Here is a 26,452-nt window from a genome sequence, read left to right on the forward strand (position 1 = left end):
TGTGTAATAACCGACATAACATTTCCTATAACTATTGTTCTCACCAAACCAGTGGAATTGAATGTTGTCGTTTTTAACAAAAAGAGACATTTTGAAGCCTATGATAAAATAATTTAGATGTATAACAAATAATGCCAAACATTCACAGGTAATTCAAAGTATTTAATAATCATAATCTGCATCTGTTGACATGATCATTCTTCTTCTACTCCTTGTGCTTTTCCTTAATAAATGCACCTTTCACACATTACTGCATAACTTTGGCCTTCATGTTAATATCAAGCTGCCCAGGCACTGCACATAAAAAAGGGTATTTATGGCTCAATCTGGCACACTTGCGCCATATTCACTTGAAAATGTGTGCTGTTACAACAACACTAGATTAAAAATATGTAACTAGGCCTATATGACTTAAATGTATTGATGAATATTGAGCTAATCATGTGTCATCCCAGCAGAGCAGCAGAAATGAAAATCAGAATCAAAAGCTGGGAATGCGGGACTGGGAGAACAGAGCCAGTGGAACAGCACTATGACTTAAATATGAACCACATGTGTAAGAAAGAGAGAGTGCTGACAGCGCTCAAAAAAAGCACGCACACACACGTGCACTCAGACACACACACACACACACACACACACACACACACATCATACATAGTCCCTAGAGAGCACCCATCCTTACCTCTCTTCCCATGTGTTTGGTGCTCGTCTTCAGGTTGTCTTCAAGCTTTGCAGCGAGCTGTTATCCGTCATTAAAACCTCTGATACTCCTCTTTGTAGTCCTTGAATGGCTCCTGACAGATAAGAAAGCTGCTTGTAAGTTTTCAAACAGCTTTTAAAAACTCAAAAATTACTTCTCGACTTGTTTACAGACACCAATTCTACCAGTTTCTTTCTTTTTTCACCAGCGTCGACTTGAATTTTTCCTGAGAAGCTGTGATATTGGATTAAGAGTTCTATACTTGATTCAGCTGACCAAGTAGTACAAACAAGTAAACAAATCAGGAAAATCCCTTTCGGAATTGAACCTATTAGAGTTAGCTTTAGCTGTCCCAAACTGTTATTTCATCAAAAGCTTGAGAAAACAGCTCCAGTGTTTATGCCAAAGCTGCTGTTAAACCTAAGCTCCTTTAAGAGACATTTATATTTTTGCTTACAGCTCAGCAGGCAGGCTACTGTCAGAGTGGGGCACAAACACAATGCACTTACACACACAGAACACTTTTAGATGTTTTCGAAGACAGGCACATGCAAAGAGCACACAGACGAGAGTGGCTACAGGTTGTGCGAGAGGCCGCGAGGTGAGGCAAAGAAGCTAAGCTGTGGTGAATAGTTGTGCTCTGCAGCTTAGCTCACAATTTTCTGCTAAATCAAAAGGAATTAGGAAAGCACAAACACGGCTGAGTTATGCTCTCTCTAGTGGGACTTGAGCTGGAACAGGCTTTCTCTCTCTACCCCTCTCTTTCTCGCTCTCTCTCTCTCTCTCTCTCAGCCTGTGAACTTGACCTCAGCTTTCTCCTCATAAACAATAACAGAGTCAAGCGCCTTCTTGTCAGTCGGAGGAAAAGTTTTCCCTGATCTACAAAGTCTAATCTGGCACCCATCTCCTCAGAGGAAAAGTACTGACAGGAGTTGCTATGTTTAAAAGCTGTATGGGGTGAAGGAGGGATAAAAGGTGAGATTTACAGAGGCAGCGGTTTTCAACTAATCCAATTGATTTCTGTGTTGATACATTATAATCACTCGGGATTATTTCTGAAGGAAAAGTTGTAGGACTGAACGAGTCGAGGGCGAGCCGGAAGGCATGCTCTCAAAGTAGAAGAGTTGTACTAATGGCCTAGTTATGTGTCCCCTGTTGGGGGGTTATGCTAGGGGGCTGTCACCAGTCAGGCAGCCCAGGGATGAGCTCAGCATGTATTACCATTCCCTGGCAGACTTGAACAGGGACGACAACCTGTTGTCATACCTGGACCCGTGCCCATGAGGATGGGACACAGGGGCAGACTCGACACTGAGGGAACATGAACAAGGGACAGGTGGAGGACGGAGAAAAACATAAAGGAGACACACTGATGCAAGTTAAGGAAAGATGCGGGGCTTCAATGCACATGATTTGCCAATGAGAGAGGCTTTATGCTTCATGGATTGTAAAGTCAATATATCCCTCAGTGCCACTTTTTCAGCACATCCTGTCACGACAGAGAGCTGTTCACCAATTACTTTGGTCCTGTTCGTGTTTCCATCGCCAGTATTGCCAATTGGTGGTCAATTGAGGACTTTGTTTATCAGTTTGCTTTCAGGTCTTTCTGTCATTGTTGCCCTTGCTTCTGTGTTGACTCTGTCGCATCCCCTCTGCCTCTACAATGCCCCTAATGGTCATGTGCATACTGCATCTCTAGTCGGCGTCATTTTTGATGACGTGCAGAGACGGGCACAGGCGACGCGCCAAACAGACTCAGGGAAAGCGTGGCTGCCATCATGCATGTTCCACAGTTAGAAGCAAATGTGTCTCCCCCTTTAAAGCTTTTTGTCAGTATCATTACTTGCATGGCCGTTATGTACCGCTTTGAGGAAAAACACGGAGCCTTGGCCCTTGTTTTATTATTTTTTTCTGGCAAGGACTGTTTCCACACTAAATAATAAGTTCTCATTCTTGTTGGATGTCTCATTATTGACATTTAATTTCTGCTTGTTAAGTAGCTGTGAGGATAAAAAGGACCAGGCCTGAGTGTCTGTTTAAATAATAATCAACTGAAAATCCAAAAGCATTATCTTTAAAGCTAACAAAAGGTCAGAATACAATGTAGACCCTAAAAATACACCGTCCTCCGGGGACACACAAGCCCCAATTTGCGTGTGCACCAATGAACTAGATCTGTGATAATTTATTGTCCTGTAAATTTAGATCTGCCGACAGAGATGAGCTGCCCTCGGCAAACACAGAAATGTTTGGCTTGCTCTCAAAGAAGGTGTCAGGGCTGAGTGTCAGGCACCTTCCCTTGATGTTTCGGGTGCAGCGAAGGGTACTGTATGTACACTGAGAGAAAGTTTGGGTTTATACAAGTGCAAAAACGCTCACAGACTCCTATATGTAATCACTGCTACTGTATGTCTTACAGTCCAATGGCTCTGTATGGCGAGGCATTGAATATATGTGACTCTTTCTTTATCCCCAGGTTGGCCTGTCATTAATAGATTTAATGGCTCCTGCACACTTAGAGTCCTTAAATGCGATGGTGATAACTCTGTAATAGAATGTTTACTGGGCCACAGCAGGATGCCGTCACGTCGGACTAATTTGGAGTATGCACTCACATGAATGCACACACACACAAACAGACACTCAGAATGTGACTGTAGAGCAGGTGATACAGATGACATCAAAGGGACACCCAGGAGCCATGGCCTCTCTGAGGTCTCACACATCTCAAACACTTCTTAGGAAACCAAGCATGCTTCACTGGCAATACATAGACAATTATACACACAGACAGTCACACAGACAGAAATATTCAGGCATACGTCATTCATATTAAAGGAATAGACTGGAATAAACAAAATCCAACCTGCTTTGATTCTCTTCTACTGCTCAAATAATAACATTTCATGAGGGAAACTTTTAAAAGAATGGAAATGTACCTCTATGGATGCTGGTCATTTGTTCAGCAGCGTCTCCTTGCTCCCCCTTTATGGAACTGAGTTTGTGCTGAGTAGTTCCCTGTTTTAGCAGAGAACAATTTGTGTGACGTACACAGCTGGTGGTAGCTAGCTGATGCAGCATAGTCAACCATGAATCAGTGAATTGACCTCTGAGACAATAAATCCTCCATTTATGTCTTTCTTCTTTATGTTCACAGGGTAAAGTGAGTTCCTCTATATTCCTAGACTGGAACATCAAGTAGAACAGCTTATATGTTTTTGTGTGGAGAAACTTGTGAGTTTCTTTTCAGGATTGATGAGAAAAGTTATAATGAAATCCCTTGATTTAGTCTTCGCCTTGCCAAGTTCCTGATGTTGGAAACCTCACCAGAAAAAAAAGTCCTCCTTTTGAGGTCAAAAAGTGGATCCACACAAGTGTGACGATTGATTTTAGGATTTAGTCTGTGGGGGAGGATTTGTGTCAGCTGCACTGTGATTATGAGAATGTGCATATGCAGATGAAAGCAAAAAAAAATGAGTTATTTTTGTCAGAGTGGCTGCTTGTCATCTTTGCAATCTGTCAGCAAAATATTACTCCAATACAATGATGTCAAAACCTGATGACTGACAACAAAATGTACAACTCAGCTTGTTTTGTTATATTTTCAGTCAATTCTTTAGTATGCAGAAAAAATGACAACACTTGACTATTTATTGTGTCCTGATCAGCCTGGAGGCACTGAAATGATACAGAGTTGTCCTATTTTCTAAATTTATATGACAACCTGGAGCAAAGAAGTTACGAAAAACATTTGAACACAGGAAATATTTTAATTTCAGGAGGAAAAAATGGCCGCTGTGTGAGCATGTTCAATGTGTCAGGGATTGGGCTCGGACACAGACACTGTCAAAATGGATTTGTCTTTGTAGTGGTGCTGGTTCAAAATTCCCACACATCCCACACAGCTGCGGACTTTTGAAAAGTCTGGAATTGTGCCGATGCAGAAAGCGTTGTATATTTCATCAATGTTTGTTCATTTTAGAACTAAGCCTTCTTTTCTCATCTTATGGTTGTGGAAAATGCTCTGATAATGATACAGGTTTAAATGCATTAAATGACAGTGGTGGACACACTAAACCCCAATTGTGTGGAAGTCGCATTGGCCTACTTTGTTGTCTTTGGGAGCCATACTGGATTTGTTTTGGTAATAATCCATATTGCTTCACAAATAAATGATGGTGTGTCATCCTTAATTATAGTTCTCCGGATGCGAGGTTATGAATATTTAGAGATTTCCAAAAATAAATATTCTGAATGTAAGGTATATGTTCATTTATTTAAAGGGGCGGTCGTGGCTTAGTGGATAGAGTCAGTCATCTCTCAGCCAGAAAGTCAGGGGATCAATCCCCAGCTCCAGCAGTCACATGTCCGATGTGTCCTTGGGCAAGACACTTAACCCCAAATTGCTCTCACTGCTGCGTCAGCAGGGTGTGAAAGAGTATTAATGCATTAGTTAATACTGATGGACAATTTACATTGTAGCCTCTCCCATCAGTGTGTGAATGTGTAGGTGTGACCTGCAGTGCAAAAGCACTTTAAGTAGTCAGAAGTCTAGAAAAGTGCTATACAAGCTCAAGTCCATTTATCATTTACACTCCATGGTTGCAATTAGAGATGAAATGTTAGCCAAATTGTTCTTCAGGTATAAACGTACAAATTATGGAAAATGGAAATATAATGATATTCATAATTTGATTTTGTTTTGTTATTTAATATAACATTAGAATGGAGCAAAAATATTTTTCTGGTACTAATGTTAACATATGAGTAGGTCCATGGATCCCTCAGTTAAGTTTGTATTGTGCTGGATATCTGAGCCCTGTGTGACCTGTGAAGAGGGTGGCAATTGACCTTATGGTTGTGGATGCATAGAGCCTGGTTTGGATACTGTGAGCATGAACACTGTGTGATTGACGTCCATGTCTGTAGTGAAGGTTGTACAGGCTACCTGGTGTTTAAGGTTGAATTCCTGAGTGTGGGTCCATTACGGCCCTTTGGCGAAAGTATTTGTGGTGAGGGCTCAAAGTTGTAGAAAAGGTCCCTCCACGCCCTGAGTGATGAGAGCAGGGTTTAACCAGCTGCAGGTGCGCTCAAGACAGGCGGGTATGGCCTTTGAAGTGAAAGCCAACTGGGACCCCGGCCCATCTCTGACCAGCAGCCAGCACAGACACATTCGCTTTCAATTAACACTCTCCCTTCTTGCCCATTTGCTGCTCTTTTTCTCTTGGACCATTTTCAATACTCATCTACGTGTATGACAACAGCTGAAAAACTGCGGTAATTTAATCTTTATTTGCCATTGCTCGTAATGAGCTGATGAATTCCCTGCAATCACAATGCCAGGATTATTTTTCAGAGGTCTTTTTTAACCATAGATGTGCCTGTTTTTCGTCAGTGTGTGTGTGAGAGAAAGAGTGCACTCAGTTCTTACCTCACCTCTCTCTCAGGCCTCATGATGTTTCTCAGGGCCAAGCAGAGCATCCAGAGAACTGCGAGTCCTCAGACCTCTGACATCCTGATCTATTGTTTCTCATTTATCTTTTTGTTATGAAATCCCAGAACTCTTCTCTCTCATTCCCTGCCATCTGAACACATCCTGCCTCTGGTACTGCTTAACAAGCAAGCAAGTCATACAAGCTTTGATATCTAAAATACTGCAAATGCTTTAGCAATATTTGATTTATATTCCCATACATGCGCTTGTATAATATAAGCATGCATGCTCACATCTCATTACAGAAAGTGAAAAGAGAAATTAATGGCTGTTTTGGTGGTAAGCGCCCTGTAGGCAGCTACATCTGGCTCCTGTTAGCCACAAGCATAAAAAAATCAAATGTGGTTTTGTACTAGGCATTCTGCACTAAAGACATACTCTCTCTCTCTCTCTCTCTCTCTCACTCTCTCTCTCTCTCACACACACACACACACACACACACACACACACACACACACACAGAAACACACACACACGAGCACACACATGCAATAACTGGGAGGTAGGACTCCAGCATGGTGGTCACCCCCACCAGTCCCAGTTTCTCCATACCACCTTAGTGAACTCAGGAGACATCAAGGGGCTCAGACAGGGACTAATGCTCCTGGCACAAACACTAACAACAACCTATATACTGCCTCTATACAAAATATGAAACCCTTAAAACCCTGTGGATACCTGTCTGCTGTGCCTCTGTTAATATGTCTGAGTGAGAGTGGGGGGTGTCAATGCTTTTTTTGTGAAAACAGACTGTATTTGTACTCAAAGTTAGGAAAAACAACTATTACAAAGACTGTGGATGTGAATTTGAACAAAACTAACATGACTAAGAATCTACAGTTATGGTAGCCCGTGAGGCTGTGCTGTAAACGGATGCTAATCATACATACATGTTCACAATGACGATGTTAACCATCTGGCTTTAAACTGATAATATGTTTATACCATGGTCAGCACAGTTTAGTTCAGCATGCTTACATTTGGTAATTAGGAATTAACACAAAGTAAAACTAAAACCAGGCTCAGTTTGGATAATCGGGCCGTTTTGAGGTCCGATTCTTCCTTCCCGACAATCGCAGGGTCGCTCCTGACTCGATGCTGGTCGGTACGAATTATCTGTTCAGATAATCGTGTAGTGTGAGTGGTATAAAGATCCAATTTATTTCAAACACGTTTGATATTAAGAATTTAAAATCTTGACGATTACGTCATGAAACGGTCTGGCAGAAGTCATGTTCGACTAATATCACTGAGAGAGACGAGGGAGGACAGTAATAAGTGTAGTAGTGGCGACCGGCGGCAGGAGGCAACCCGCCAAGGTGAGCTTGACAACTGTAATGCTCATAGTTACAATCGTACCTCCAACTCTCACTGAAGAATATATACAACCCATGTTTTCCGCATCGGCCCAGATATTTCTTCACCCTAAACTTAAAAAAAAAACTTTTTTGATGCGTTTTCCATTCTACTTCCAAATTTTATAATTTAACCACTGGCTCACGTGAGGTGTTGCCTCACGCCTTTATATCTTGTAGTGTGAGCATGTTTGAGATTATTCAAAATTGCAGTGTGAGCCAGCCTTAAGGCTTACATTTACTAGTAATTTACACAGTCATTGTCTGTTTTCTTACTTGAAGTCAAGTATTGGTCACATGTAAATGTAATGGATATAAGATTGTGCACAAAGTTAAACTAATGTTAAACTAATAATACATGTCAAAACTAGTGTCTTTCTAAAATGTTATATATCCTTTAAAGGTCCCATATTATGCTTTTTCTGGTTTTATATGCCCTTTAGTGTGTTTTCCAAGTGTCTTGGGCAAAAATTCAAAGTCAGCGGAAATGCGGCTTCTCCTACGTCCTCCTGTTAGCTGTAGCATTAGCCGCATGTAACGCTCGGTTCTAGCCCCCCTCGATAAAAATTTGTCAGTCCGATGTCATCGTCAGTGTGATATCACTGATCTAAGCCCATTGGCTCGTTGTGACAAGCCCTGCAGCTCATGTTGAAATTTCCGAGACACGTGTTGAGCAACTGACCAATAACGACAGAGCGGATCGGCAGACCAATCAGAGCAGACTTGGCCCATGTGGGGTCTAACAGTGTGGGCTCAGCAGAGTGTAGCTGATGGACTCAGAGCGTAGAGGGAGCAAGGAGGAGCAGTACATGAAAACAGACACTTTTTTCGTACAAAAGTAGGTACATAGATTAAATATATGAACCCCAAAAAGGGCATAATATGGGCTCTTTAAAAATGCTAAAAAGCTAGTTATAAATGAATGTTAATTCATGTTGCTAAGGTTAAGTTTAAAAGCATATCGGTAATTGATTGGTTTGGTCTTAAGCTTTTGTTATTGTTTTACACTTCCGGTTTTACGCCAGCAGGGGGAGCGTGTTGTCTAAGCCTCATTCATTACACCATTGAATGAAAGCCAGCAACAACGTGTTTGTTTGTTTCTTCTTTATTTCTCCCCTCACAGGTAAGAATACTGGTTAAAAGTGAATAAAACCAAGTATAAATGTGTTGTAAGTTTCTGGGAACAAGTTAGTGATACGTTTTCTGTATACAAAGTAATTTCAGTATGTTTATGAAGCGGGTTAAGTATGAATGTGTTTGCCATGAGGCGTGCATGCTAGCTTGAATCACACAGACAGAGCGCGATAGAAACACGTGTAGTGCGTCTACTGAGAGTGTGTTATTTAAGTTGTATCGGTGAGTTGAACAATCACAGTTACATGGTACAGTTTAAAGAAATATCACTTTCCAAGTGTGCATGTGTATAACTACTAAAGCAACTAAGAAAGAGTTAAGTGTGTTAACATAAAACAAGCAGTAGATTATACAGTATTGAGAAATGCTAGCCTGTTATATCACAGATGTAAAGTTATCAAACAGTGCATGTATGTTTGTCTAAGTGTATAATTGTATACAATGAAAATGTGATGTGTTATTGCATATTATTCATTACACCATTGAATGAAAGCCAGCAACAATGTGTTTGTTTGTTTCTTCTTTATTTCTCCCCTTACAGTACGCTGTACAGGGGTGTAACATAAAGACCAGAGCTATACTGCTGACATGGCAAAATAATTTAGTAAGGAGTTTTGATGAATTTTCCAAAAATGATTAATTTAGAAAATAATCGTTTACAACTAACTGTATATTCAGGCCTAAATGACAAATTTATCTGAAAAAGTTGAAGACTCAGATGTATTTCCTCTGGGACAATGACCCAGAGACACTATTTTTATACGTTGGACAATGCGCCTGTGTCACACATTGGAATGATGCATTTGTGTGCTACTGTTTAAAACAGGAATATTTTAACGAGTTAGTCAACAGGATGCATGAGACATGCAACATAACACTCATGGACGAAACAACTGATTAGACTACCGCCACATGCCAGATGTCCAAACACATCAGTGTTCACTCTGTGGTGCATGGCCATGCAATGCTTCACTGTAATCCTGACTCATTGGTAGAGGAGTCATCTTCATCTTTTCTGTTGGTAGTGGGGCTGCTAACTCTCACACTTGAACCATGTTTTTTTTTGTGTCTGAGTGTGTCATCATAATGTTATTGGTGTAGCAGTAGACATCAGCATTAAGGGAAACAAACTGTTTATGATGTACAGGGAAACATGAATTCACGCCTTCTGGCCCAAGCCGCAATCTCTGGTTTTGATTGTATAAATCATAGCCAATTCATAAGTGCAAATACTGATTTCTTTTCTTTTTTTTTACAACGAACAGAAAAACCCAGTTTTGATCTCTTTAGCTCATTACTTTATTGACAAAACACAACTGTGCTTTACTAGGCATATAAAGGGGCATGCCATGATCTGATTTGACCGACAGGTTGCAGTTGTCTGCCAGTAGGCTAGGCATCACTTTAGCTAAATCCCATCACTGACCTTTAACTGACAGATGTTATTTTTCTTATTTGGAATATATGCTAGCTATGATGAGCTAGATGGGCATGTTTAAGTAATTAAGATATTCAATCGGCCGGCCTCAACCACACCTCTCTGCCTGATTCTGGATTAATCGATTAATTAAAGTTAGGTGGAGTTGACATTTCCAATATGATTGATATTTTTGGGCTCCATAATACCTCTTCAGAAACGTATTTGTGACTTGGGATTAGCACAAGGAAATTGTTTTTTTCAAGGAACGTTTCAGTACTGGCACACCTGCGCATGCGCTGTTTAAGGATCCAATAGTTCAACTCAATTAGCGTTACATGTGTTACAGAGCTTTCTGGGTTTGCCTAAATGAACACACTTTGTAAGAAAAGAATGCAGTACACAGAGGTAGCCTATTAACTTCTCCCACCACAGCTTCAGCTTTATCCAACATACACATGTACAGCAAGCCGGATTACAGCAATCAACAACTGCTTTACGGCAGCCACACTAACTCTCAAGGGACACATTACTCCAAAAGGTGAGAGCATAGAACAAACACAGAGCAGTCTGTTACAAACACTCCATGTCAGCCATGCTCAGGAAAAGTGATGTCTGGAAGTACTTTGCCAAAAAAGACAACAGTAACGTGCAGTGCAAGCCAGCGTTAAACTTGCATATAATAGAAATACTAGTTTGATACTTAACCACATTAACCACATGTGCTTGAAGCACAAGGGTAAACCAGCAGAGACAGACAATAAGTATTCTTACATGACATCATTCACTAGCCCTGCTAGCACACGTCGTGATGATACCAAAGAAGATTAACCTGCTATTAATGAAAATGGATAGTGGAGATATGCTCCTATTTGTGGAAGGAGACTTCCACAAGCTGGTGGCATTTGTCAAGGCGGAGTACAAGCCACAATCACATCAAACAATAGATATGAGAGTGTAAACCATGCATGAGGAAAATGCAGCAGAATTGAGGGCAAGTTTGCAATGTGTCGACAAAGTGGTTGTTAATAAAGACTTGTGCACAGCTCTCACACAGAGTCATATTTTACTATCACATGTCATTTTATTCTGAACTAGAATTTTAAGACCACTGTCCTACAGATATGCAGTACTGTTGAGTGGCACACAGCAGAAAATATAGTAGGCCAGGTCTGGGAGGTTTTTTAAAGTCAAATGCTTGTGAGTAAGTACTAGTTCATAAGGTAACAAGAATACTCAAATATTGAAATCACTGTAAATGCCAATCCCTATTTGTGATGTCACTGAGACTAAGTCAATGTTTTCCCCCAATAAAGACTTAAATTAACTTAATTTCTACAATTTTCTGCGGTTCTAATGGCGTCTGAGTGTCACTGAGGTCAAAGTCAGCTCATCCTGTGTGTTCCTCTGAGCCCGGCAGGCATGTCTGAAAGACTCTGGAGCCCTGTGAGTCTGTCTCTGGCCCTCAATTTCCTGCCAGGTTAAATTGTGGACTAAACAGCTATCTTGAGTCCAGCTTGGGTGGGATTGACAGCAATCCAATAACTCGTGTATTATCAATATGAGCAAGTTATGTCACAGTTATATCAGCAGTATGCACACTGGTTCACAGCTTTGAAGAGGCAGAAATATATCTTATTCCAAGGAGACATAACAGTCAAGTGTACATGCTTTTGTCATGAATGTTTGAGCATTCACATCACCCAATCCTCGCTGCTCTTCATGTGGGAAAAAGTGACACCAGTCAAATATAGTATATAAAAGCGTCTGTGATTGCCAAGTTGATGTCAAAAAGGTTCTAGAGACTGTCGGCATTTAAAGAAAACATTTTCTTTGTGAAGAACACTCAATTTCACGCCATATTTTAACAATAGTTGTGTTGTTGCCGGCTGGAACGGGCCAGTAAAAGCTGGCATAATTTTGGCAGCGGGCTGGCCCACGTCCTAGACTGTCAGAGTGAAATGTTGCCCTCATGTCAGCTCTCAGTAAACTTCAATATCTCTGACTGTGGGCCTTCTCATGGTCTCTGGAGATCTGACTCAGCCCGAGATAGACCAGGGCTTAGATCAGCCTCTGGACCACTTTCAGGTCCTGGAAGCATTGCCTGGCTTGTTGCTGCCAGGTTCAGGGTAGGGTGAGGATCAGAGAGCTTTACGATGGCTTTTTTCACCTTGTTGCAACATGCTCTCTAGATAGTGATGGTAGAAGAACTCAGATCTTTTAAACAAGAAAGGAGGAACAACAAATATACAAATCAAAAAGCTAAAGTTATGCATTCTGAGCTTTTATCAGGTTTATGTAGTTAAAATACTTTAAAAGACCGATACAGTTCTGCATTTAACTATTACATTTAATACTGCTGCATCAGGTGTAGTTTATCTCAACTATTTTGTAGGCTGGGACATAGTGAAGTCCACAGGTTTCCAAGATTTTTATGGGTTAGAAAGAAGTTCAGTCACCAAATGTAAACTTAACTTTTGGGACATTCACTAATCTTTCGTTTATCTTGAAAATTATTTTTAAAAAAGTCTTGTCAGGAGCAGAGTGTGTCTGCAGCCTCATTTGTAGAGAGTGTGGCAAAATCCTTCTGATGGCAAGACCCCATCCGAATTACCTCCACTTGGGCTATTTTGGCCAAGTCTTTACTGCAATCTCTTGTTAGTTATCAGCGATACAGTATCTCACACTATTATTGACCGTTATTATGGCTGTGTTAAATACTTGTTTCTGATTGGCTAAGTAATCATAGCGATAGTCTGCTATCCATCGATAGCTCACCGTTGTAAAGAAGAGCAGGTGGTTGTTAAGGACACAGTTCTTATTACAGAGACTCTGCAGGACTAACTGTGATCATATCAATCCTCAAAAAGAAGCCCAGTTAATTTGACCTCAGTCTGTTTTGGGGAAAATAAATTATAACCGCGGAGAAAAGAAGTTAGAAGATGCAAAAACTGCAGGCTATGACAGAGAAATCCTTAAGATTGAAAATGGTACATGAAGATACCAATTAATGGAACAACATTCCACAACAACAATACAACATTAAATTGACTTAGCTTTGTTTATTGTATTTAACATTTATTTAACCAGGATATCTCCATTGTGGTACAAAATCTATTTTTAAAGGAAGTCCTGGCCAAGACAGCAACAAAAAAAAAGTTCCTTACAAATAACACACTAAAACAACTCTATATGTGGACTGCCTACATGTATACGTCAGTCCTACCCAGGAACCATCTGTGTCATATCTTCCACATGTATCTAAACCTACCCACCCCTTTGAGTCTCCTGATGTACACCTGACCTACTCTACTAACACTGATCCTCTCACACACAAATGTTGCAATGCCGGGTCGTCTCACCATGTGCTTCTAATCCAACTTTGAGGTCCTCTCTGGTGGTCTTCTGTCTCTCTGAACTATTTCTCTGTCCTTTATCATCCAGCCCTCCCTCCCTTAACTGTTCTCTCATCAAATGTTCCAAAAACCAAACGTATTGGCTTCTTTGAATTACCTGGGTTGTCAAGCCAGCAGTCTTACAGGAATATTCAAATACTGTCATACAAGAGAAACGAAAAGGCAGAAAACCCTCACGCTGGAGAAGCTGGGAAATGTTTGGTATTTTTGCTTAAAAATGAACGTGAAAGAGCTCAGCTAACAGCTTATAAAATAGTCCTAGCACCTATACAGCCCGGCTCTTTCCAGATGTTTAAAAAATCCATCTACTAGCACCTCTGAAGTTAACTGATTTGATAAAAACAACTGAACTACAAAAAACTACAAAAAAGACCACATACTGTGACAGAGTTTACATGGCATTGCTTGGGCGACAAATAAGAGGTCTTGAAAATCCCAAGGGCGGCCTTATCAGCCTGCTCTCTGTGGGATTTAATACAGACGATCTATTGCTCATTTAGTGGGCGCATGTGTGTGTATGTGTGTGCCCTGCAGCAGACTGTAGCCAGGGAAACACATTGTCCACATTTAGCATGATAAAACTGGAGATGAAAGAACTTGTCCCTAAGGCTGCTGCTGTTAGCTGTCAGCAACAATACTCAGCCTGGTCGTGTTATTGCAATCAGAAATACTTCACTTATCTCTTCAAGTATTATTACTGCACACTTATTGAACAAGTTTTGGATTGTAGATTGCACAGTTCAATTTTTTTTTAAATAAATAGCGGGAAAGTTTACAATTTTTCAGGGTGGATATGAGTGCAGGGCCATACAGAGTGTTTGCCCATCAGTGCGAGGAGTTGTACAGTTTCATGTCCACAGGCTGGAATGACCTCCTGTGGCGTTCTGTGGTGCATTGTGGGGGAATCAATCAAGCACAGAATGTTCTCCTATGCTTTGCCAGCATGCCATGGAGTGGGTGGGAGACATTGCCCATGATGCCACGTAACTTGGACAGCATCCTCCTCTCTGACACCTCGGTCAGAGAGTCCACTTGCCTTTCGGATCAGTTTGTTAGTCTGTTGGTACCATTATCATTGAAACTGTATGTCAGTTTAACACTATACTTACAAGGCAGGAAGAGATTATCAAAAAAATGTTGGACATGGTCATTTATGAGGCATATGATATTAATTCAACACAAGGAACTTCACAAGGATTCAAAAGTGTCTCCAGAATAAGAACAATGAACAGGAATGAACGAGAAGGAGGAGAGTCGAGGAGTGACTGATTGCCGGGCATCTGACCAAATGGGAACCAGAGACGGTGAGATGTCAGAACTACTATAGATTTATACTTTACCTGCTCCCCTGAGATCTGCCACACATACACCAGCTCCGAGCAGAACAAAAGAGGGGGGAGAAATATGAAAAAGTATGGGCACCAAGTCAAAGGTCAAATGGTGCGAGAGAATTAGTTAAAGAGGCCTACAAAGATGGGTGAGCGAAAGCATTACGTTCTGAGTCTGAGGAGAAAAAAAAATCAGCATCAGCTGGGTCTTATTTAGATCAACCTTTTGTACTCTGAAAGAAGGCCAGCGCGCACGTCTATACATCTGCCCTCCGCATGTTTGACTGTAATGGGTGGGCTGCCCTTTGCTGCCTCAGCCCTCTCCTCTCACCGCCCTATATCTGTCTCCAGGGTTCAACAGTGGTCAGATCGATGTGAATTTACAGTCACTGAAATGGTATGCTTCAATGGGAGATTTTGATTCTGATATTTCTGATGCTTAACTTCAGAATTGTATTCTGAAATGGCAAAATTTGACCTAAAGTACTTGTTCAAGTTTCTTTGGGAGTCGCTTTCCAACCCATCTTTCCCATTTGACTTTGATGAATTTGAGCTTTCTAAACTACATTGATTGAGCCTCCATAACATACCAGTGCACATGTGCTTTCCACTTTCTGTGTGCTGCTCATGGCGACCTGGGCTCAATTGCTTCTGTGTTTTTAAGAGTGTGTGTGTTTATATTATTGTTCATGTTTAAGAACATTTTAAATATAGTGTTTTTAAAGCTCTTCCTGATTTGTAACTTAGGTTGCCTGTCTTGCGTGTTTTACATCAGATTGCACTGGGCTGTAGGTTTCTTTTGCACTACAGTTCAAGACACATTTTCCCTCAGGGACACTAGGGTATGTCTAAAACAAAAGAAAAAATTTATTTTTGGTTCCCCCAATTACAACTTCTTTCTGATTGATGCTGCCACAGGCTGGTTGTTGAGAACCCTGCATGAAGCCTCAAGTGTAGCCAAGAGACACATGACTGCTTACAGACCTCAGAGCTGCTAACTGTTACTTTGACTGGAGGCTGGTCTGAATTAGAGCCGCTCACCACCTCTGTGGCCCTCAGACCCGGATTCAAACCTAACTTTTGTATAAATCACATCATGTCAGGTCATTTTTCATCATAACTTACGTTTCTTTCACTGGTCAACTAAGCTATATCTTTGTCTCTCTCTTTTCGCTCTATTTCTTGAAGAGTCAAGTCACTTTTTCAAAAGAGATGAAAGTGGATGTGACTCACTTGTGCTCTCAGGCCTAACAGTGAAGGTCTATCCTAAACACAGCTGTAAAACCTTTATGGGTCTGTCAGCTAAACTTTAACATCCAACCCACTCATAGGCTGCATCGTCAGTGATGGACATGCTTCCACTTTTTGCTCTTTTTATAACTGACCGGCTGTAAAGAGATTGCCTTCAGAGTATTGGCATGCAATCTTTATGTTGTGACAGTTTAAAAAATATATTATTTCTTCTTTAAAAGCACCAAAAGAAATGTATAGAAACTCTATACGCTGTAACTGAATTGTTGAATTAGCGTACTGCTAATGAAAAGAAATCTTGAAAAAAGAGAGCAGTGTAACATAAGCAGGTGGCAGGTGTGTGTATGTGTGTGTGTGCGTATATGATTCTTATTCACTGGTGGTGGAACACACCAGCTAAATGAGTCTAACTGGCTTTATCAGTAAGTGCTCAGATGGTATCAAAAGGTCACATGACCTGCCAGACTGTATGTAGGTACGACTGTTCGAGGGTGAAACATATCCAGATGTGTTTTAGGATGCATGCGTGCAGAGGCCTAATGGCCCACAGTGGCTTTCTCAGATCACCCAGCAAACACAAAGGAACACATCAAAGCTCTGTCTGAAGAAAGTCCTTAGGCCCCCTCACAGGAAGACCCCATTACAGCTTGTGCAGCGATAAAAACGGTCCCCCCATCTGCCCTGTGGCTTCTGATAGCCATCTCCTCCCCTCAGTAGGTTCCTAGTCAGGCTGCGCAGGTCCGACTCTATAACTGGCCCCAAGAGAAACGACATAATGGGGTTAACTCTGTTTATGCTCCAGCTAAAACAAATTTACCTTTACTTAATGCCAGATTCTCCTTATTGCTGGTGGGCCCACACATATTAGCATACTGCATTTCAAATGTGGAGACAGTTTGTAAGCAATGTGTCCGTGAGAGCACATTTAATAATTTAATCGGGTCAAATCACAGAGGATAAAGTCTGCATTAGAAGTTAAATTACTCTTTCAACGTGTAAAATACATTGATATAACTTTTAACTTATGTAGTTTGACTTGACACTCAGAGCATTAACATACACACACACGCACACACACACACACATACACACACATACAACACACACACACACACACACACACACACACACATAGTTTTCATTTACAAATCTCTTCCTTTTTTTAAGATTTATTTTTGGGCTTTTGTGGCTTTATTGTAGAGATGAGACAGTGGGTAGAGTCAGAAATCAGGGAGAGAGAGAGAGGGTGATGTGGGAAAGGAGCGACAGGATGTGATTCATATCGCTCTGTTCCCCGTGCAGCTTTGGGACTCTTTGACCACTGTCCGATTCACCTCATCCCGACCTACAAGCAGAAGTTAAAAACTGCTAGGCCCTGTTGTAAGGACTGTTAAGAAATGGACAGAGGAGTCAAAGCAGGAGTTACAGGCCTGTTTTGATTGCACTGATTGGAGTGTTTTTAAAGCTGCATCAGCAAACCTTGACGAACTCACTGACACTGTGACATCTTACATCAGCTTCAGTGAGGACATGTGTGTGCAGACCAGGACCTTCTGCACATACAACAACAACAAGCCCTGGTTTACACCTCAACTTAGGAAGCTGCGTCGGGCCAAGGAGGAGGCCTACGGGAGTGGGGACCGGGACCTGTTCAAGCAGGCCAGGAACAAGCTGACGAGGGGCATCAGGGTAGCTAAGAGTAGCTACACTGAGAAGCTGAGGAAACATTTCTCAGCTAACGATCCTTCGGCGGTTTGGAGAGGACTGCGAGAGGTCACAAGCTACAGGAGACCCACCCCCCACCCTGCAGGTAACAATAGACTGGCTGAAGACCTGAACAGCTTCTATTGCAGGTTTTCACAACCATCACCCAGCCCATTAACACCACCCCGACACTCAGACTGTGATCTTCTTGCTGAGCCACCTGAAGGACATCACAGGCCCCCTGCTGGACCCCCTGCAGTTTGCCTACCGGGCCATCAGGTCGGTGGATGATGCAGTCAACATCAGTCTGAAATACATCCTGCATCACCTCGACTCCCCGGGGACCTATGCTAGGATCCTGTTTGTGGACTTCAGCTCGGCTTTCAACACCATCATCCCGGACATCCTGCACCAAAAACTCACCCAGCTCACAGTGTCCACCTGTCAGTGGATTGCCAACTTCCTGACTGACAGGAGACAGCAGGTGAGGCTGGGGAGCACTACATCCAGCACCCGGACAATCAGCACTGGCGCCCCCCAGGGGTGTGTTCTCTCCCCACTGCTCTTCTCCCTCTACACCAATGACTGCACCTCAGGGGTGTCCCCGCCGCTTTGGTGACTCTAGATAACCTCGAGCCGATCGCTGGCCCCCGTGGCGGCGACGTCTCATTTGAATAAAGTCTCATCGAGGACGGAGACGAGTCTGCTTACAGACGGAAGGTGGAACAGCTGGCTCTCTGGTGCAATCAGAACCATCTGGAGCTGAACCCGCTCAAGACTGTGGAGATGACAGTGGACTTCAGGAAGTACTTTAAAATGTAAATAAAAACTGAACTTGCATGTTCAGTTCACTAAATGTGTCAGGACCGAAACATTGCAAATTATTCATTGAAAAGAGTGCACCTTAGCAGTATTTGTTCAGTTCCTGAAATGACTCCTGTGCTATTTTGAAAAGCCCAAAAAGAAGTTAAGAGGTATTGTGCTTGTTAACTTTGGCATTGGGAAGTGTCGAAATATTCTTTTTTTTTCTCTTTAGAAAAAAAATCTATCAATCACAGAGTTTTTTATTTAGCATCAGATGCACATTTCAATTAATCATGGGCGTAATCGTTTTGATAAGACTTTAATGTTCATGTAAGACTGCACCTGCCACATAAAATGCAGTACTATGATGTCTTCTTGATACCCTGGGAGCTGAACTGGAAGTTGAAGTGATCTCATCATGACATTGTAATGTAGATGAATAGCCCTGAACCTGGCACACTCCATCACTGCTAATGGAAGAGAACAGTCATACTTCACTGCTTGTGCAACTCTGCTGCAAATCAATCTGAACTACAAGAGCTTTGTTTTTTTTCATTGATCGGTCTAACTCATATGACTTTGATAGATACAATATGCCATTCTTAGCGATGCAACAAGTGGTAGAATTCAGCCTGTTTCGTTGCCCCCCCCCCCCCCCCCAGCCTTAGGATCAACATTGATCCCCACTTGACCTGGAAACCTCAATAAATGAAACTCCTCTGGTCCGACAGCTCATTTGTACAGAGCAACCTCTTTGCTAAAGATCTCACCCAAATGCTCAAATGTTGTCCTTCGTTTTTAAACAGTCTAACATGTGATGATCCTGTACTTTTTTTGAGTTGTTCTAATATATTAACCATTAGTGGGGTAACCACTTGCAATAAATCCTCTGCCATAATGCTGACTTTATTTTGTGAAGTCTCAGCCTTTCTTCTTTTAAACAACAAACAGCCCAGAGGAGGTCAAACTACCTCAAGTTAAAGTGCTCAACACAGTCAAACATACATGCCTGGACAACACTGTATTCAGCTCTCTCTCTCACTGTGAACCATTAACACCCTGTCGTGTGGCCCGATCTGTCAAGTTAGCCTCTGGCCCGCGTAGGGGTGTGGAGGTGTGTATATTTTCTGCGTATGTTACTGTCTGAAAGTGTTAAGGAATGTGCAATAGAGGGATTACATGCGAGCTGGCTGTTGCTTTTATGAGGACGAAACGAACACAGGCAGAATGTTAGACACAGTGGATGAGTATAGAGTTTTCTGTTGGAGAATAATTTTGTGTTCAAAGTATAGCCTATATCTATTACCATGAAACAGAGGGATTGCATTTCTATCTATCTATCTATCTATATATCTATCTTTCTATCTATCTATCTATCTTCTATCTATCTATCTATCTTTATATCTATCTATCTATCTATCTATCTATCTATATATCTATCTTTCTATCTATCTATCTATCTATCTATCTATCTATCTATCTATCTATCTATCTATCTTTCTATCTATCTATCTATCTATCTATCTATCTATCTATCTATCTTTATATCTATCTATCTATCTATCTATCTATCTATCTTTATATCTATCTATCTATCCATCTATCTATCTATCTATCTGGTTGCAGCTGTTCCCTGGATCAAACCCCTGGCAGGTTGCGCCTCCTTTCTGGCGAGCATGGAGCACTCGGAGAGCTCTGGGATTTGTGCTTCTGAACTTACCCGGTGAGGTGTTTCACAAGAGGCCAGCTGGGAAGTCTGAGGGAGCCAAGAGGAAGGTAAGAGGGTTGACGGAGATGGTCAGCAGGAGAAGCAGAGGAGAAAGAGATAAGATTGATAACACATGGGGAGGGATTCATCGAGTGATGGTCCCGGTTTCTGTGTGAGAAAGACGGGAGGACGGAGAGTTGAAGATTGAAATCTCTTAGACATGATGATTGTGATATATACAGACATACATTTTGCTTCACATTGTTTGCATAAATTATAATTTGATACTGGAACTTCTTTTTGATGCTACATATCAAAGTAGCCGACTTTTTTTTTTTCAAACCAAATAATGTGTAGAAACACAAAATATTGTCCCTAAATACTGATGTCGAGGAACATTTAAAAAAGAGGAAAACTGAGACACTATATTGAAGACGTTTGTTATGTTCATCGTTGTCCATTCAAGATATGCAAAACCACAAAAATTAATTGTCATATTTTAAGTTTCACAGAAAAACATTTAGAAGAAATTGAATTTCATCGCCTATCATAACTTTTTCATCCACAAACAACCAGCTAAAGAAACAAAAAAAGGACATGTTTCTGTATAATGACCTTTTACTAATTACTGATGTATTTTCAAAATGTTTATATATTGTTTCTTCAAAAATGTTTCATCTCTACAAATTCAGTAGAGGACTATAGCTACACCTGTATTCACTCCAGTTAGAACATATTTTCCCTCCGTCTTTCTATTCATTTTTTCATCTTGCTCTAGTAAAGTGCATGTCAGAGGGTTTTGGAGCATCCCACAACAATCCAAAAATTCCTGTCTTTTATGAGAAAACCTATATAAAAAATGTGTTATTGTTTTTCTGTTTAACATCAACATCACTTCAGGTCTTTACAGTTACCGTTGCACTTTCTAAATTGACCACTAGGCGTCGCCATAATGCACAAAACACATCTTTCATTAATTATTTAAATATTGGTTCAGATCTCTTTTTTTTTCTAGCTTTGGAAAAAACAGAATATTCCAGATCTTACTTTTTGATAGAATGATTTTTACTTCTGAGCTTCTGAGCGCTCCTTTTATTAGATCTTTATTATATATAATGCCCTCACAGTGGATTTTATTTCAGAGTGCTATTCCCTGTTGATGTAAAAGAAAACTGCCAAACTGCCCTTAAGTACTCAATTATAAGTATATAAAAAGTTTTCCCTTATCAGAAGACCAGAGAAGGGTTAATGTATCTCATATAATGTGTGTGACAAGTGAAGGTGTGGAAGAAAAAACATTGTAATATTATATCATCATTATGCATCAAAGCATTCACGATGGTGGATGCTCTCAGAGATGCAGCAGGAGGTATTGCAAGTTTGTCTGCAACTTCAGCTTTGTTGCATTCACCACTTTGTTGTTGTTGTTGTTGTTGTTGTTGTTGTTGTTGTTGTTGTTGTTAATGATGGGATCAATCTTCAGTGTGTGACCTGAAAACTTGATCATTACTTATTCAAACGTTTGAGACACTTACCTATTTTTGTGCCCACATTGAAGTTAATTAATGGGCTCCTGTTGTGTGTTTGTCAAAATGTACCTTCATATGGATTAAAGACATGGGGCCTTAGCTTTGTTTTTATTTAGCGTTGTGGGCAAAAGTGAAATTTCCTGGGTCAGGAAAATTTCTAGGACAGTTAGTCTATTTCGATCGGTAACGGGGAACAGGAGGCAGGACTTTTCTTAATGGCATTGTTTGTTTGTTGTCTTGGGAGTAGCTTACACAGAAGCCTATAGGCTAAGCTTAGGTTCGCTTTTGTTATGTGTCAAATGTGACCAGACTTTCCAGAAATTGGCCCCATGCTCTTTTTGAGAGCATTTCCCCATCTGCTTTAAAACAACAGGACTCTTTTTTTGAAAACAGTCCCATCTGCTGGCTATAAAAAAACAATGCTCCTAGATTACTTTTGAAATTAGAAGTTATAGCCACTTACGCACTCATATGGTCTAATAGTGTCAGACATCATTATGAACATTAACAAGTGTTACTTTTATAAAACTTTGTTTGAATGTATGAAAACAGATTTTCTTACCGTCAGATGTGATGAACCATTCCTTCTCACAGTCGATGTCGATGGCTTTAGTCACTGGCCTTCTTGAGGTTAAGGGAGAAAGATACAGGATTTCGAAAACAGGTCAATCTGTGTTCATTTTTTACTGAGGAGAACTATTCCAATTTTTACTTGTGTGTATTAATGTGTGCTTGTGTGTATTAATGTGTGCTTGTGTGTATTAGGGTCGGGGTGATGCAAGGGATGAGGTTTGTGTAAGTTGAATGAATGAGATATGAATTGAAATGTGTTTATATTTATTATATTCATTTGTATTTATTTTGTCTTTGTGTGTTGTTTCTTGGGATGTAAATGTGTAAATAGCCTACCTCATGTGATCCTGATCTCACTTTAGAATAGTATAAACTAAGTTCAATGTTTTGTTATTTTATTGTTCAGTAAAAGATTTTAATTAATACCATATGATGGAAAGTATGAAATTAATAAAGATAATTAATTCAAACAAAAAAAAAATCATGTTAAGTAGTCTCATATAGCTTGTACTACATACTGCGGTACAGTAGGTGGCGGTATGCACATTTTTAAGTCATGGTTTCCACCCGACATAAAACCAGAAGAAGGAGCAAAGAAGCTCTAATGTTTAGCTTGTGTACAATGTGACTGATTCTTAATTTGGTACTTCTGTAAAAGGTAAGATATATGCATGTGTTCGTTTAGTACTTTACTGAGTGCAGCTGATATTATGTAGCTTTAATGGTAAAAATTCAGGTGTGTTGTCAACTGCAGTTTGATCATACCTCAGGTTTACGTTACGTTAAAGCACATGTTAAAATAGTGAGGCTAACTTCAAATGCTAACTGTAATTGCCATGCATTTCTTTGTCTAAATGATAAATTCATTTTTTTAAATGACGAATGTTTGCATAGGTAGCTGGTAACTGGAGGTAGCAGTGCTCACAGCTAGCAAATCTCATTTCATCTTAAAATTCCTTATGGTTATCTCTCCTAGTCCGGCTTTTAATGTAATATTTTTGTTGCCATTATTATCTGCTGAGAAACAGACACTTTGCAATCATATTGTGTGTGTCGTGGGATTGTTGTCGACCGATTTTATGTGCTACATTGACAACTTGTCCACATGCATAGGCATTGTTGTCGTGCGACATTATTCTACTTTAGAAGGACAAAAACAAAAAAGAATAGTATCCAGCAAATATGTAAGTACTAGTGTTGTTCTGTTACGTATGAGAAAGGAAAATATTCCACCGAAACCAACTAGACAGATGTATCTTTGCTGTACCTCCTAACTAATTGCCAGAATGTAAAATCATTCACTATATTGAATTATTTGCAAAGTGAATGTTGATTTCAATAAAAGTTTATGTTGGAAACAAATGTTATTCAAGTTTCATTTTAAATGCTTTACTTGTCTGACTCTGCAGGTCACTATTTAACACACGTTTTTTTTTTTTTGTTTTTTTTTTAATAAATACTTCCACATGCCATACATTTTCATGTGTATTCTCATGTGTGTCGAAAGGATATATGATCTTCTTCTTATGTATGTCTGAACTTAGGTATGGAGCCTGGTTACCCTTCAGAGGTGCTACATGGCAGTGAACATGATGACCATGATGAGGGTGTCACCTCCTGGGTGTCGGTGTGTCCCAGGGGCCTCTGGAAAATCCAACAAAAGCGAAATGGCAGGAGGAGTCAAGAGATTATTTCTCCTCCTGGAGAGGATGCAAGTATGAGGTTTTTCTGTTACCCACTCTCATTATAAATGGTTAGTTCTCAGTTCATGTTTTGTAATAGAGGTGTGTTACATTATATTCTAGTTTAATTGAGAAAGTGTCTTTTTGTTTTTTTTCAAGCATCCAGTTACAGTCCGAGGTTGGGTTCACTCTGTCAAGTCCGAGTACGACTTAAAGCTTCCGTGGATGCAGCAAACAGTGAAGTATCAGAAAATGGGAATGAGAAACTTGACCAATCGCTCACAGGAGTTACGGATGCAGAAGCCACAGCCTTTCCAAGGTGTCAGGACTCGGTGTTGCAGGTCCCACTGGGTGACTGGATAACGCTGAGGCTAGGAGAGGGTCAGTGTGACATCACAGAAACATGTGTGGAGGGAATGAGAGCGGGAGAGACATGTGAGGTAGGAGTTCTTGGCAGCAGTTCAATGTTTTTTGTATTGTGTAACTCTTGTTGCCAGTAATAATGTTTGGTTCTGAAAATTATCTGTAAAAAATTAAATCATTATTTTAATCTATAGGTCTATAATCTATGAAGTTGGGTGGATTTATAGTAGGTCCCTATAAGACATGACAAAAATATTTAAAGGGTCATTATGTAAGATATCTATTGAATTAAATCATAAAATGACCTTACTATATGATCAAACATTGAGGGAACATGCTACGTTGAACAGCTGGCTTCTCTCACAACAATGCAGCAGCCAGTATGTCCTCCTTCTTAGCTTTGATCCTGGTCTGTAATGGTCTGCTTTGACCAGGGTAGGAAGGCGGTTTTAAGGCACCCCCTAATCCTTAATATCAAGGATTATTAACTAACTAACTTTTGCCTAAGGGGACTAGATAAAAATTTGTCTCTATTGCCGAAAAAATACAACTAATGATATTAATTTTACAAAGAAAAGAAAAAGTTGTGGAGCAGATTGTTGAACATGGATTGTAAACTCACAGTCATGCATCATATTTTTGGTAACTTCATTTTTTTAAGCATGAGAAACGACCTGATCATCCTGCTTTTTTTTCAGATACTGATATCTCCAGTGGAAAATGGACCAGATGATGAAAACACACCTATATGTGCTACGGTTGAACTCAAAGCTTTCACACCTGGCAAGGAATCCTGGGAGATGTCCGCTGGTGATAAATGGGATTGGGTGAAGTCACACAAAGAGAGGGGTGGAGTGAAATTCAGGCTTGGGGATGTGTGGGGAGCAGCAGACAGCTACAGTCGGGCCCTCAAGCTTCTCATCACTCTCTGCGGACACATTAGAGAAGCAGAGAAAAAAGGACAACAGCAAGAGGCAGAGGAGCCCACAGACTCTGGGGATAAATCACAGTGCCTTCCCTCAGAGAACGAGTTCAAAACCACCAAAGCAGAGCTCCATTCAAACCTGTCCCTGTGCCAGCTCAAACTGAACCAACCTGAGCGCGCTAAGGCCAGTGCAGCTAAAGCCACTCAGCTGGAACCAGGTGGCGCCAAATCCTGGTACCGACTGGGCCAAGCCTGCCAGATGGTGAACGAGCTGGAGGAGGCCAAGCAGGCATTTAGGAAACTGCTGGAGCTCCAGCCCGAATCGTCTGCTGCTTTGAAGGCACTAAAAAACATAGCAAATAAAGAGAAGGAGACGAACACACAGTTGGGACTCAGACTCAGCAAAATGTTCAGCTAAGAATGGAATATTATCAATTTAGAGTCCCGTTTCTACGGCCACTGTCTCAGCTCACAAGTAAAGCTGTAAATGTGTGAACTTGATGCTTTATGTGTGAGTTGGTTGAATGTAACTTAAAAATAAAATGTACATGTCTGAATCTATTTTGGGTTAAGTAATCAACTCATGGGAGGTATTATATTAAGAGATCATAACAGTAGTCTGTGAATGTGGACGAAACATGAGAATGGTCAAAAACAATTAACGGTGTAGTTTATTTGGTTGTCCACAAGGTGTCAGCCTTTAGTCACACACTTGCAGAGAGACGCGCATGCTGCTGCTGCTGCTGCTGCTATGCCGTCTTGTGAGAAAATGCCGAAACCCGGGATCGAACCAGGGACCTTTAGATCTTCAGTCTAACGCTCTCCCAACTGAGCTATTTCGGCGGATAGACATTATGTCATGTGTCTGTGATAGACAAACACATAATACAATACGACGTCTTGTACATCAGTCGATGACATGTTCAATGTGCGGGGGAAAAAACGTCTAACTTCAACCAACGTGGCACTCAAACCAAGGAACATTTAACGAGGTTATCCAGGTCAGTTCTTTTCTTTTTTATTCCTACCCAAATGTACGAACCCAAAAGTTCGCAATTAGTGATTT

At 40.7% G+C, this 26,452-nt stretch overlaps 1 protein-coding gene, 1 long non-coding RNA gene and 1 other non-coding gene across 3 annotated transcripts; 1 reads left to right on the top strand and 2 right to left on the bottom strand.

Moving 5' to 3' along the window:
• Nucleotides 1-685: 685 nt before the first annotated feature.
• On the bottom strand, nucleotides 686-22,561 carry LOC132989704 (uncharacterized). Its single transcript, XR_009675935.1, has 3 exons — nucleotides 22,406-22,561; nucleotides 20,327-20,482; nucleotides 686-797 (listed from the first exon to the last, which is right to left on the bottom strand). It is a non-coding gene; the product is annotated as an uncharacterized LOC132989704 (long non-coding RNA).
• Nucleotides 22,562-23,000: 439 nt separating this feature from the next.
• Nucleotides 23,001-25,947, top strand: fkbpl (FKBP prolyl isomerase like). The gene is made up of 4 exons (XM_061057236.1): nucleotides 23,001-23,074; nucleotides 23,961-24,131; nucleotides 24,258-24,538; nucleotides 25,160-25,947. Exons 2-4 carry the CDS (start codon nucleotides 23,963-23,965, stop codon nucleotides 25,802-25,804), a joined length of 1,095 nt encoding a protein of 364 aa, XP_060913219.1. The 5' UTR covers nucleotides 23,001-23,074; nucleotides 23,961-23,962; the 3' UTR covers nucleotides 25,805-25,947.
• Nucleotides 25,948-26,156: 209 nt separating this feature from the next.
• Nucleotides 26,157-26,229, bottom strand: trnaf-gaa (transfer RNA phenylalanine (anticodon GAA)). Its single transcript has one exon. It is a non-coding gene; the product is annotated as a tRNA-Phe (tRNA).
• Nucleotides 26,230-26,452: the final 223 nt, after the last annotated feature.

This window comes from Labrus mixtus, chromosome 15 (genome assembly GCF_963584025.1).
Source record: "Labrus mixtus chromosome 15, fLabMix1.1, whole genome shotgun sequence".
In the NCBI taxonomy this organism is placed as follows: domain Eukaryota; kingdom Metazoa; phylum Chordata; class Actinopteri; order Labriformes; family Labridae; genus Labrus; species Labrus mixtus.